General features: G+C 41.4%; 1 protein-coding gene across 12 annotated transcripts in view; it reads right to left on the bottom strand.

Annotated features, from left to right (window-relative positions):
- Positions 1-13114, bottom strand: part of LOC109864889 (polycomb protein SCMH1-like) — a 45618-nt gene extending 32504 nt beyond the window's left edge. For 2 of the 12 annotated variants that reach the window (XM_031792805.1, XM_031792845.1), the window contains exons 1-5: positions 12978-13087; positions 11284-11453; positions 9854-10966; positions 9512-9592; positions 6128-6198 (exon numbers count right to left, since the gene is read on the bottom strand). In XM_031792805.1, coding sequence (XP_031648665.1) covers positions 6128-6198; positions 9512-9592; positions 9854-9878 — 177 coding nt within the window. In that variant the 5' untranslated portion in view covers positions 9879-10966; positions 11284-11453; positions 12978-13087. Of the gene's footprint in view, positions 1-6127; positions 6199-9511; positions 9593-9853; positions 10967-11283; positions 12435-12977 lie in introns of those variants that run through there. The other 10 variants (XM_031792794.1, XM_031792861.1, XM_031792830.1 and 7 more) reach the window with 10 other exon arrangements.
- Between the last annotated feature and the right edge of the window lie 316 nt (positions 13115-13430).

Below are 13430 nucleotides of genomic sequence, written 5' to 3'. Positions count from 1 at the left end.
TTAGCCAAATACATTTAAACTCAGTTTTTCACAATTCCTGATATTGACTCTGAGTAAAAATTCCCTGTTTTAGGTCAGTTAGGATCACCACTTTATTTTAAGAATGTGAAATTTCAGAATAATAGTAGAGAGAATGATTCATTTCAGCTTTTATTTCTTTCATCACATTCCCAGTGGGTCAGAAGTTTACATACACTCAATTAATATTTGGTAACATTGCCTTTAAATTGTTGAACTTGGGTCAAACGTTTTTGGGTAGCCTTCCAGACGCTTCCCACAATATGTTGGGTACATTTTGGCACATTCCTCCTGACAGAGATGGTGTAACTGAGTTAGGTTTGTAGGCCTCCTTGCTTGCACACACTTTTCAGTTCTGCCCACAAATGTTCTATAGGATTGAGGTCAGGGCTTTGTGATGGCCACTCCAATACCTTGACATGGTTGTCCTTAAGCCATTTTGCCACAACTTTGGAAGTATGCTTGGGGTCATTGTCCATTTGGAAGACCCATTTGAGACCAAGCTTTAACTTCCTGACTGATGTCTTGAGATGTTGTTTTAATATAGCCACATAATTTTCCTTTCTCATGCCATCTATTTTGTGAAGTGCACCAGTCCCTCCAGCAGCAAAGCACCCCCAACAACATGATGCTGCCAGCCCCGTGTTTCACGGTTGGGATGGTGTTTTTCGGTTTGCAAGCCCCCCCCACCCACACTTTTCCTCCAAACATAACGATGGTCATTATGGCAAAACAGTTCTATTTTTGTTTCATCAGACCAGAGTACATTTCTCCAAAAAGTACAATATTTTTCCCCATGTGCAGTTGCAAACCGTAGTCTGGCTCTGATCGGCCTTTCAGGTTCTGTCGATATAGGACTCGTTTTACTGTGGATGCGTATGTAAACATCTGACTTCAACTGCATATGTAGCTCTGGAAACCAACGTCTTAACCAATGTTCCCTCTAAGCTGCTTGGCTGCACAACACAAGGACTGCTGCACTGATGAATTGCCAGGCAGTGCAGAGATACACAAATAGCTAATTTATCAGCCATGAGGGGTGTTTGCTTCCTACAAGAGCAGGATATCTGTATATTTCTAGTCCTCTTTGAAAAGTGGGTCAGTGTTGTATTTTGAGACAGGCTTGAATATGCAAAGAAGCCAATAGGTAGCCTGCATTTTTGTCTGATTCTCTGTACGGTAATAATAATGAATGTTATTTTGTAAAGTGGTTTCTTCCATCAAACAACACAATGTACAGTCACTTATTTGAACCATGCTGTTTAGGCTACAAACCATTTATTCTTTGGTGACTTGAGCTTTTGGACAGGTATAAAATCTGTCCGACTTGTCTGAAGGACAAGTTGCTAAAAGGTTCATGTGAAGCCCTGCATAATGTTTAATGACTGTAGTGTGTTTATGTATATATACAGTGGGGAGAACAAGTATTTGATACACTGCCGATTTTGCAGGTTTTCCTACTTACAAAGCATGTAGAGGTCTGTAATTATTATCATAGTTACACTTCAACTGTGAGAGACGTAATCTTTTAAAGAATCCAGAAAATCACATTGTATGATTTTTAAGTAATTAATTTGCATTTTATTGCATGACATAAGTATTTGATACATCAGAAAAGCATAACTTAATATTTGGTACAGAAACCTTTGTTTCCAATTACAGAGATCATACGTTTCCTGTAGTTCTTGACCAGGTTTGCACACACTGCAGCAGGGATTTTGGCCCTCTCCTCCATACAGACCTTCTCCAGATCCTTCAGGTTTCGGGGCTGTAGCTGGGCAATACAGACTTTAACCTCCCTCAAAAGATTTTCTATTGGGTTCAGGTCTGGAGACGGGCTAGGCCACTCTAGGACCTTGAAATGCTTCTTACGGAGCCACTCCTTAGTTGCCCTGGCTGTGTGTTTCGGGTCGTTGTCATGCTGGAAGACCCAGCCACAACCCATCTTCAAGATGGTGTCTTGGGGTTGTACTCATCCTTCTTCTTCCTCGAAACACGGCGAGTGTTAGACCAACACGGAGTCTAAACACGGAGTTTAGACCAAAAAGCTCTATTTTTGTCTCATCAGACCACATGACCTTCTCCCATTCGTCCTCTGGATCATCCAGATGGTCATTGTCAAACTTCAGACAGGCCTGAACATGCGCTGGCTTGAGCAGGGGGACCTTGCGTGCGCTGCAGAATTTTAATCCATGATGGCGTAGTGTGTTACTAATGGTTTTCTTTGAGACTGTGGTCCCAGCTCTCTTCAGGTCATTGACCAGGTCCTGCCGTGTAGTTCTGGGCTGATCCCTCACCTTCCTCATGATCATTGATGCCCCACGAGGTGAGATCTTGCATGGAGCCCCAGACCGAGGGTTATTGACCGTCATCTTGAACTTCTTCCATTTTCTAATAATTGCGACAACAGTTGTTGCCTTCTCACCACAAGCTGCTTGCCTATTGTCCTGTAGCCCATCCCAGCCTTGTGCAGGTCTACAATTGTATCCCTGATGTCCTTACACAGCTATCTGGTCTTGGCCATTGTGGAGAGGTTGGAGTCTGTTTGATTGAGTGTGTGGACAGGTGTCTTTTATACAGGTAACTAGTTCAAACAGGTGCAGTTAATACAGGTAACTGGAGAACAGGAGGGCTTCTCTTGGTACTAGGGGGCAGTATTTTCATTTTTGGGAAATAAACGTTCCCGTTTTAAACGGGATATTTTGTCAGGAAAAGATGCTGGAATATGCATATAATTGACAGCTTTGGATAGAAAACACTCTAACGTTTCCAAAACTGTAAAGATATTGTCTGTGAGTATAACAGAACTGAAAGCCAGAGAAAAATCCAATCCGGAAGTGCCCCAGGTTTTGAAAGTGCTGCGTTCCAATGACTCCCTATTCAGCTGTGAATGTACCATCAATGAGCTTGCACGGTCTACGTATTCCCCAAGGTGTCTACAGCATTGTGACGTAGTTTTACGCATTTCTGTTGAAGAATAGCCATATGCGGCCACATTGCGTAAGTGGTCACATGGTGGTTCCGAGAGATTCTCGAGGTTAAAGAAAAACTAACAGGTCTGTGAGAACCATAATTTTTACTGGTTGGTAGGTGATCAAATACTTATGTCATGCAATAAAATGCAAATTAATTACTTAAAAATCATACAATGTGATTTTCTGGATTTTTGTTTTAGATTCCGTCTCTCACAGTTGAAGTGTACCTATGGTAAAAATTACAGACCTCTACATGCTTTGTAAGTAGAAAAACCTGTAAAATCGGCAGTGTATCAAATACTTGTTCTCCCCACTGTGTGTGTGTGTGTATATATATATAAGTTGAAGTCAGAAGTTGACATACACTTAGGTTGGAGCCATTAAAACAAATTTTTCAACCGCTCCACAAATTTCTTGTTTACAATGTATGGTTTTGGCAAGTTGGTTAGGACATCTACTTTGTGCATGACAAGTAATTTTTCTAACAATTGTTTAGACAGATTATTTCACTGTATCACAATTCCAGTGGGTCAGAAGTTTAAATACACTAAGTTGGCTGTGCCTTTAATTCTAACGGCTGAAATCCCGCTAACGGGATCGATATGACAACAGCCAGTGAAAGTGCAGGGCGCTAAATTCAAACAACAGAAATCTCATAAGTAAAATTCCTCAAACAAACAAGTATTTCACAACATTTTAAAGATAAACCTGTTGTTAATCCCACCACAGTGTCTGATTTCAAAAAGGCTTTAAGACGAAAGCACAACAAACAATTATGTTAGGTCAGTACCTAGTCACAGAAAAACACAGCCATTTTTCCAGCCAAAGAGAGGAGTCACAAAAAGCAGAAATAGAGATAAAATGAATCACTAACCTAACATGTATGTTTTGTTTGATAAAGTTCATATTTATATCCAAAAGGCCCGTTATGTTCAGCAATGTTTTGCTTCCAAAACATCCAGTGATTTTGCAGAGAGCCGCATCAATTTACAGAAATACTCCAAATAAACATTGCTAAAAGATACAAGTGTTATGCATGGAACTTTAGATAAACTTCTCCTCAATGCAACCGCTGTGTCAGATTTTTTTTTTACTTTACGGAAAAAGCACACCATGCAATAATCTGAGTACGGCACTCAGACACAAAAAAACAAGCCATACAGACACTCTCCATGTTGTTGAGTCAACAGAAGTCAGAAATAGCATTATAAATGTTCACTTACCTTTCATGATCTTCATCAGAATGCACTCCCAGGAATCCCAGTTACACAATAAATGTTTGTTTTGTTCGATAAAGTCCATCATTTATGTCCAAATAGCTCCTTTTTGTTTGCGCGTGTCGTTCACAAATCCAAATTCACGACGCAAAGGCCAGACGAAAAGTCAAAAAGTTCCGTTACAGTTCGTAGAAACATGTCAAACGTGAGTGTTTTCCATTCAAATCTACTAACAATATGCATATCTTAGCTTCTGGGCCTGAGTAGCAGGCAGTTTACTCTGGGCACCTTATTAACCCAGGCTACTCAATACTGCCCCCCCAGCCATAAGAAGTTAAACAGCCTGGAAAATTCCAGAAAATGATGTCATGGCTTTAGAGCTTCTGATAGGCTAATTGACATAATTTGAGTCAATTGGAGGTGTACCTGTGGATGTATTTCAAGGCCCACCTTCAAACTCAGTGCCTCTTTGCTTGACATCATGGGAAAATCAAAAGAAATCAGCCAAGACCTCAGAAGAAAAATTGTAGACCTCGAAAAGTCTGGTTCATCCTTGGGTTCAATTTCCACATGCCTGAAGGTACCACGTTCATCTGTACAAACAATAGTACGAAAGTATAAACTCCACGGGACCACGCAGTCGTCATACCGCTCAGGAAGGAGACTTCTGTACCCCAGAGATGAACATACTTTGGTGCGAAAACTGCAAATCAATCCCAGAACAGCAAAGGACCTTGTGAAGATGCTGGAAGAAACAGGTACAAAAATATCTATAGTCACAGTAAAACAAGTCCTATATCGACATAACCTGAAAGGCCGCACAGCAAGGAAGAAAGCCACTGCTCCAAAACTGCCATAAAAAAAGCCAGACTACGGTTTGCAACTGCACATGGGGACAAAGATCGTACTTTTTGGAGAAATGTCCTCTGGTCTGATGAAACAAAAATAGAACTGTTTTGCCATAATGACCATCGTTATGTTTGGAGGAAAAAGGGGGAGGCTTGCAAGCCGAAAAACACCATCCCAACCGTGAAGCACAGGGGTGGCTGCATCATGTTGTTGGCGGTGCTTTGCTGCTGGAGGGACTGGTGCACTTCACAAAATAGATGGCATCATGAGAAAGGATAATTACGTAGCTATATTGAAGCAACATCTCAAGACATCAGTAAAGAAGTTAAAGCTTGGTAGCAAATGTGTCTTCCAAATGGACAATGACCCCAAGCATACTTCCAAAGTTGTGACAAAATGGCTTAAGGACAACCATGTCAAGGTATTGGAGTGGCCATCACAAAGCCCTGACCTCAATTCTATAGAAAATCTGTGGGCAGAACTGAAAAAGCATGTGCGAGCAAGGAGGCCTACAAACCTGACTCAGTTACACCAGCTCTGTCAGGAGGAATGTGCCAAAATGCACCCAACTTATTGTGGGAAGCTTGTGGAAGGCTACCCGAAACATTTGAAACAAGTTAAACAATTTAAAGGCAGTGCTACCAAATACCAAATTGAGTGTGACCCACTGGGAATGTGATGAAAGAAATACAAGCTGAAATAAATCACTCTAGTATTATTCTGACATTTCACATTCTTAAAATAAAGTGGTGATCCTAACTGACCTAAGACAGAGATTTTTTACTAGGATTAAATGTCAGGAATTGTGAAAAACTGAGTTTAAATGTATTTGGCTAAGGTGTATGTAAACTTTTGACTTCAACTGTAGATGCTGCTCATTGTCACTGGTGAGACTTTGGCTGCCACGGTTAACTTCTATCTCATATTGCTTGTTGGTCATAATTCCTAAACACTCTGTAAATGCCATGGCTTAGAATCATTTCAGGAACAGAAGTTTCACATAGGATAGTAGCATGCCCTGACATTTTGATGAGGAGGATATACTGTAGTCTGATTATGGGGGCTTACCTGTCTGAAGCAGTGCGCAGGTGCAGCACTAGCACCTGTTTCCTTCAGGTATTTGTCCCAACTGAAGTGACCTGTGAGACAGAAAAAGCACAATGGCTGCTTTTTGTTGTCTACCGTTATATGTTTTTGTGTGAATGTGTGTGGTTTTGGGGTTCAGTGCTAGTGGTATGTGCTATTGTTAAGGTGTTCCCATGCCTCCAAGCCGAAAACATTCGGTGCATATATTATGACAACATTTTAGGACATGTTTGTTTTGTTTTGAACTTCGGTAAGGTTTCTTTTTTTCAGTTGATCGAGGCAAGCTGAAGTCGGTAGCCGAAGTCAACGCCCCTTTGTTGGTCAACAGTAAAGTCTTAAAGCATATTTTTCATTGAGAAAAACTGCACCAAACATCTTAGTTAGATGTAAAATTGCACGACTAAGATCTCCTCTGCAAAAACTTCAAAATTAATTACAGATTTCTTGAGTTATCTTAGATTAATTCTGACTATTTTGAGGAAGTGTATAGAGCTACGGCATCTCAAAATGGACAAACAGTACTATTACCAAGTTCTTCTCATTTTTCAAGCAAATGTATTTTAAGGTAGAATGCTTAGCACACCGCCAGCTGAACTGAAGCATGCTGATGCCTTTAGAACAGTGTTATAAGCTTGTTCTAGGTCCCAAGAAACAAAGAGATCTTCTGTTGAATCTGACAATTAATCTTAATGGTTGTACAGTCGTCTCAAATAAAACTGTGAAGGACCTCGGCATTACTCTGGACCCTGATCTCTCTTTTGAAGAACATATCAAGACCATTTCAAGGACAGCTTTTTTCCATCTACGTAACATTGCAAAAATCCGAAACTTTCTGTCCAAAAATGATGCAGAAAAATTAATCCATGCTTTTGTCACTTCTAGGTTAGACTACTGCAATGCTCTACTTTCCGGCTACCCGGATAAAGCACTAAATAAACTTCAGTTGGTGCTAAATACGGCTGCTAGAATCCTGTATAGAACCAAAAAATTTGATCATATTACTCCAGTGCTAGCCTCTCTACACTGGCTTCCTGTCAAAGCAAGGGCTGATTTCAAGGTTTTACTGCTAACCTACAAAGCATTACATGGGCGTGCTCCTACCTATCTCTCCGATTTGGTCCTGCCGTACATACCTACACGTACGCTACGGTCACAAGACGCAGGCCTCCTAATTGTCCCTAGAATTTCTAAGCAAACAGCTGGAGGCAGGGCTTTCTCCTATAGAGCTCCCTTTTTATGGAACGGTCTGCCTACCCATGTCAGAGACGCAAACTCAGTCTCAACCTTTAAGTCTTTACTGAAGACTCATCTCTTCAGTGAGTCATATGATTGACTGTAGTCTGGCCCAGGAGTGGGAAGGTGAACGGAAAGGCTCTGGAGCAACGAACCGCCCTTGCTGTCTCTGCTTGGCCGGTTCCCCTCTTTCCACTGGGATTCTCTGCCTCTAACCCTATTACAGGGGCTGAGTCACTGGATTACTGGGGCTCTCTCATGCCGTCCCTGGAAGGGGTGCGTCACCTGAGTGGGTTGATTCACTGATGTGGTCATCCTGTCTGGGTTGGCGCCCCCCCTTGGGTTGTGCCATGGCGGAGATCTTTGTGGGCTATACTCGGCCCTGTCTCAGGATGGTAAGTTGGTGGTTGAAGATATCCCTCTAGTGGTGTTGGGGCTGTGCTTTGGCAAAGTGGGTGGGGTTATATCCTTCCTGTTTGGCCCTGTCCGGGGGTGTCCTCGGATGGGTCCACAGTATCTCCTGACCCCTCCTGTCTCAGCCTCCAGTATTTATGCTGCAGTAGTTTATGTGTCGGGGGGCTAGGGTCAGTTTGTTATATCTGGAGTACTTCTCCTGTCCTATTCGGTGTCCTGTGTGAATCTAAGTGTGCGTTCTCTAATTCTCTCCTTCTCTCTCTCGGAGGACCTGAGCCCTAGGACCATGCCCCAGGATTACCTGACATGATGACTCCTTGCTGTCCCCAGTCCACCTGGCTGTGCTGCTGCTCCAGTTTCAACTGTTCTGCCTTCTTATTATTCGAACATGCTGATCATTTATGAACATTTGAACATCTTGGCCATGTTCTGTTATAATCTCCACCCGGCACAGCCAGAAGAGGACTGGCCACCCCTCATAGCCTGGTTCCTCTCTAGATTTCTTCCTAGGTTTTGGCCTTTCTAGGGAGTTTTTCCTAGCCACCGTGCTTCTACACCTGCATTGCTTGCTGTTTGGGGTTTTAGGCTGGGTTTCTGTACAGCACTTTGAGATATATAAATACATTTGATTTGATTTGAATTTGATTTATATGCCAGGGGTTGGAACTGGTTCAGGGAACAGGCATTTATTTTGTAGTCCCACAAAAAATTTTTTTAAGCTAAGCCCTCACTCAGAAACATATTCCAGTGTCTGCTTGCAAGCTGAAAATCTTTACCAGGGTGTGTGTGTTTAGCCTACCTGCCCCTCCCCCACCGAAGCATAGGCTAATGTACTGACATTACAAGCGTGATTCAGAAGATGGGCAGAGATTTTTAACTAGCTAGAGAAGAATAGATTTGCTTTTTCCGATGCTAGTTAAGGATACTATAGGCCTAGTTATCACGTTCCGCGTTAAATTTATTAACTACAAAAAGGTAAGACATGTTTTTAATTCTGGTGCCGCTCTGCGTACACAAGCCCCAGTTTGGGGCGGCAGGGTAGCCTAGTGGTTAGAGTGTTGGACTAGTAACTGAAAGGTTGCAAGTTCAAACCCCCGAGCGGACAAGGCACAAATCTGTCGTTCTGCCCCTGAACAGGCAGTTAACCCACTGTTCCTAGGCCGTCATTGTAAATAAGAATTTGTTCTTAACTGACTTGCCTAGTTAAATAAAGGTAAAAAATTAAAATTAAAATAAATAATAATCTAGCTCAAGCCTGTTAGCTATATAGGTCAAAGGACAGTCAAAGTTCCTCTATAGAAGCCGCTCCTTCTAGGTATAATTCTGGGGACCCAGATAATGCATGTCATAAGATGCCCAGAGCTTCAAGCCTCCTCCTCAACCCTCTCTTGCGCTCTCCCGAACCCAAAAAATATCAGTCGCAATAATTTAATGAGCTAAATGTAAAAAAAGAAGAAGGTTGATTTAACAGGTTAAAAAGGAACAGAAAATATAAACCAATACTTCTTTGGGATTCGAACCGGTTCAGAACTTTATTTTGCTGGTCGGAATAGTAGGAAGGAACGAACAGAAATTGTGCTTCTGTTCAGAATGAAACAATTGGAAAATCATTTTGGTTCCAACCCCTGGTTATAACTGAATATGAATGTGTTTGATTCAGGATGTTGTTTTCATTCAGCAGTGATTCATCTGAGAAAGTTGGTGTGTGTGGTAATGTACCTCCTTGGTACTGCGATGGGACCCGGGAGGGACGGCCACTTCGGGCATGCTTGATCTGCCTGCCATCTTTCCACTCAATAGCTAGAGGAGAGAGCAGGGCACAACGTTTCAGAGACACCATTCAATTAATCAACTATATATTCATAACTAGAAAAAATTCACTTGATCTTTAGCAACTGTCATTGAGATGTGTGAGTCCAAACTATCACATCAGCATCTGAGACTTCTATACACACATTAAAGTATCCTAAATATAGGACCCTTCTTGAGCAGCATCATTAGAAGATGTACATTATGCTTTTCAAATGGACAATTGCATTCCATTTCTTAACATGACATTACCTTTTTGTGGCACTGGCTTCCTCATGTCCAGTAATACTGACTAAGTTCAAGACACAATAGTCCACTCTCTAAAGAAGGGAAACGAGAGGGGGAAACAACATTGAAGTAAACACAAACCATTTGATACTTCCCCCTTCATGTTAGGTCAGAATTTAGGTTTCTTCTACATTGTTGTGTTCAAGAAGCCAGTCTGATGTAACCTATACTAGTGCTAGCCTGGTTAGCCTTTTAAGGGCGATTCCAGCATTATGGATATTACATTTGCACGCGAAATCAAAACTTTAATTTCTAACAGAATGGACAAACAAAATATAATATATGTGTATGTCTGTAGTACCTCTTACGGGAAGTGTATACCCCCAAAATAACTGACTTCTAAATATTGTCATGTTGGAGAAATAAAGCAAAAATTACTGTTATGGATGTTAGAGTCTACGGTGTCCAATACATTTTTTATATTTTGACCAACGGGTATTTTACTCCTCTAAGAAAGCCAATGGTCCAAACCGCATGTCTCTATCATAATCCATGAAAAGTTTATTGGAGTTCTTACTCTTGTATGTTGGCCAAGATTAGGGTGACTCAACGGAGGCTAGAGAAGAAATGTGGTCAAAAATCTGGAAAATAGCATTGCGTCAGCTAGGCTGGATGCTGTGCGAGAACTAAGGCAAACTGACAGGTTCACTGTTGAACTTATCTTTCTTCTCAAATCCGGAGGAGATAAAACAATATAGGAGGTAAGATAGATATCGATTTTGAGACATGACATGTATACTGAACATAAATATAAATGCAACTTGTAAAGTGTTGGTCCCGTGTTTCATGAGCGTAAATAAAAGAACCCCAGAAATGATCCATACGCACAAAAAGCTTATTTCTCTAAAATGTAATGGACAAATTTGTTTATATCCCTGTTAGTGAGCATTTCTCCTTTGCCAAGATAATCCATCCACCTGACAGGTGTGGCATATCAAGAAGCTTGCAGTACGTCCAACCAGCCTCAACCGCAGGCCACGTGTATTCCGCCATGTGGGTGAGCAGTTTACTGATGTCAAAGTTGTGAAACAGAGTGCCCCATTGTAGCGTTGAGGTTATGGTATGGGCAGGCATAAGCTACGGACAAAAAACACAATTGCATTTTATTGATGGCAATTTGAATAGACAGACTATTTTTGGTTCAGTGTAAAGAAATAAACAGCTTTTTTTTCAGTGGCGCCAAAGATTTAGCAGCAGTGTTGCGTCGCTGCTGAATACATACACTGACAGTATGAAAATATGGATACCGCCCAACCTTAGGCCATGTCCATTACACCCCCCCCCCCCCCATGAGCCCTTTCAAAAAGCCATGAAATACGACTTGACTGAAATATCTTTGAGACATGTAGACCGTAAGGATAATTATGGATGTGTTTCATTTGGAAATGACTAACTTTATCTGTGGATGCTCAGGTTGACTTTCCCACGGATTCGCTCTTAACACTCTCCCCTTCTGTCGGCCAGGCAGGGGGTCGGCGTTGGAGGCAGACGACAGCGTACAACAAAGAGGTGGCCCCAGCTGTCAGCAGACCTCAGTCACCCACCCAAACACACTCAGGGCTCACTGTAGACACAGAAAACTAATCCCTGTTGGGGTATTGACAAAACAAGAGGATCCAGACTGGAGAAACAGAATGGGTAACATTATAGCCAATATAGGGTATTAATTTCAAGAGGTGACCATCTATTTTGGATCTTAAAAATTATCTGTGAATGAATTTAATTGAACCTTTATTTAACAAGGCAAGTCAGTTAAGAACAAATTCCTATTTACAATGATGACCAGGCTGGGGATGTCTGGCTGGCTATCCTTGACTTGAGGGGCTTTGGCCCCTAACCCTGAGCCTAGGTTAATTACCAGTTGGCTAGACACACAGGTGATTAGGTCAGACAAACACGTGGCTGATATTATATTGGTCCTCAAAGTAGACTAGATTTGTTTAGCATCAAGACACAGCAGTCACAGCTACTCACAAAGCCATTGTTTATAAAAATGCATGCAGCCAGGACATTGAAATGAATAGCACATAGAGGCAAATTGCCCAATTAATGCATATTTACAAAGTAGCCACGCTAATCACACCAACCATTTAAAGATATATCAATAACAATGTAACCTTGCAGCCCTACTGTTTTTTTTAAATCCTAACTGGTTTAGATTATTCATACACACCAGCAGCAGTGCATCAGTAACTGTTTCAAACTAGCAAACTAGGTAGCTACATAATTTCAGCTGGCAATCAAATAGACTTCTAAATTAACCTAACCTTAAACTCAGTTACTATAAATTTGCATGGCTACCATTAGCTAAGTTTACATTGGGCTGACAAGTGGTCATAAATAACGGTTTCAAAGATGCAATACTAGGCTATAGCGGTTTCAAATACGCAATACTAGACTATAGCAATGGAGGAGACACAAAAACAAAACTCATAATATGCAATAAAAAAAACTTAAAAGATCATAAGTCTTCAGTTGGTTCTCTCAATAGAAGTGCGCCTTTTTCCTTGCGTCATGCGGATATCGACCAGCTCCCTCCTTTTCCCTTCCCAGAAAAAAATGACAGCGGCATTACCTACTAGGTACGACAGACCAGCTCGCTTCTACGACCACTATTATAGACCACAATTAACGATAATGACCCACGTCAATGCTGTACTAGCTATAAGGGAAATTAGCTACCATCATTAGTCCGTGTAATGTGACTAAAATACCGATTTCTAAGTTAGCCTAGCTAGCATAAGATATCAAGAATCCACACAAAAGCCAACACACGGGACTCCCCCCACAGGCAAAAGCCAAGCAATTCATCACGGTAGCTAGAAATTCAGCCAGCAAATATGTGCATTTAAGAGTGAGGATATGAAGCAGTACCTACCTCCAACCTAATAACATGGGCATGCTCGAACAACAGCTAGCTAGCTAGCTCCGTCAACACAGCATGCTAACGGGTAGACTTTATGTTAGCTATCTATCTATAGTTGGCTTGATTATAAATACATCAATAAATGCTAGATAAATTCCCGGCTAAAAAATTAATTAGGTAAAAAGAGGACAGCGTGTAAACAATATATTCGAGTCTGTTTACCTTGCTTTGAAATGTTTGTGTATTCTTTTTATGTGGATTGAGCTAGTGGCTGTCCGCCATTTTTTTTCTCCTTCTTTAAATTTGTATTGGCGGATAGCAAACGTGAGGTGCAAATACACCGCCACCTACTGTACTGCAGTGTGAGATTTCTTCATCTTCGTCTGTGGGATATATCAGCGGTTGGCATCCAACGTTATGGTGCATTACCTCCACCTACTGTACTGGAGTGTGGGCCAGAGACAGGGAGAAACTAAATCCTGCCTACCAGCCACAAAATATTTGAGACTAAATCTAATGACATTCTACTCAATATACTCTTTAAACTAATTTCATGTATCCCCTTCTCCCTCATACTAGATCTCAGCCTCTCTCTTTCCCCTGATACTGCCCACACTGTAGCAATACATTAAATTAAATTAAATTGAATTTGTCACATGCGCTAAATACAACAGG

Source organism: Oncorhynchus kisutch, linkage group LG2 (genome assembly GCF_002021735.2).
Source record: "Oncorhynchus kisutch isolate 150728-3 linkage group LG2, Okis_V2, whole genome shotgun sequence".
In the NCBI taxonomy this organism is placed as follows: Eukaryota; Metazoa; Chordata; class Actinopteri; order Salmoniformes; family Salmonidae; genus Oncorhynchus; species Oncorhynchus kisutch.
The sequence above is the reverse complement of the archived record's forward strand: the minus strand, read 5'-3'. Positions and strand labels throughout refer to the sequence as shown.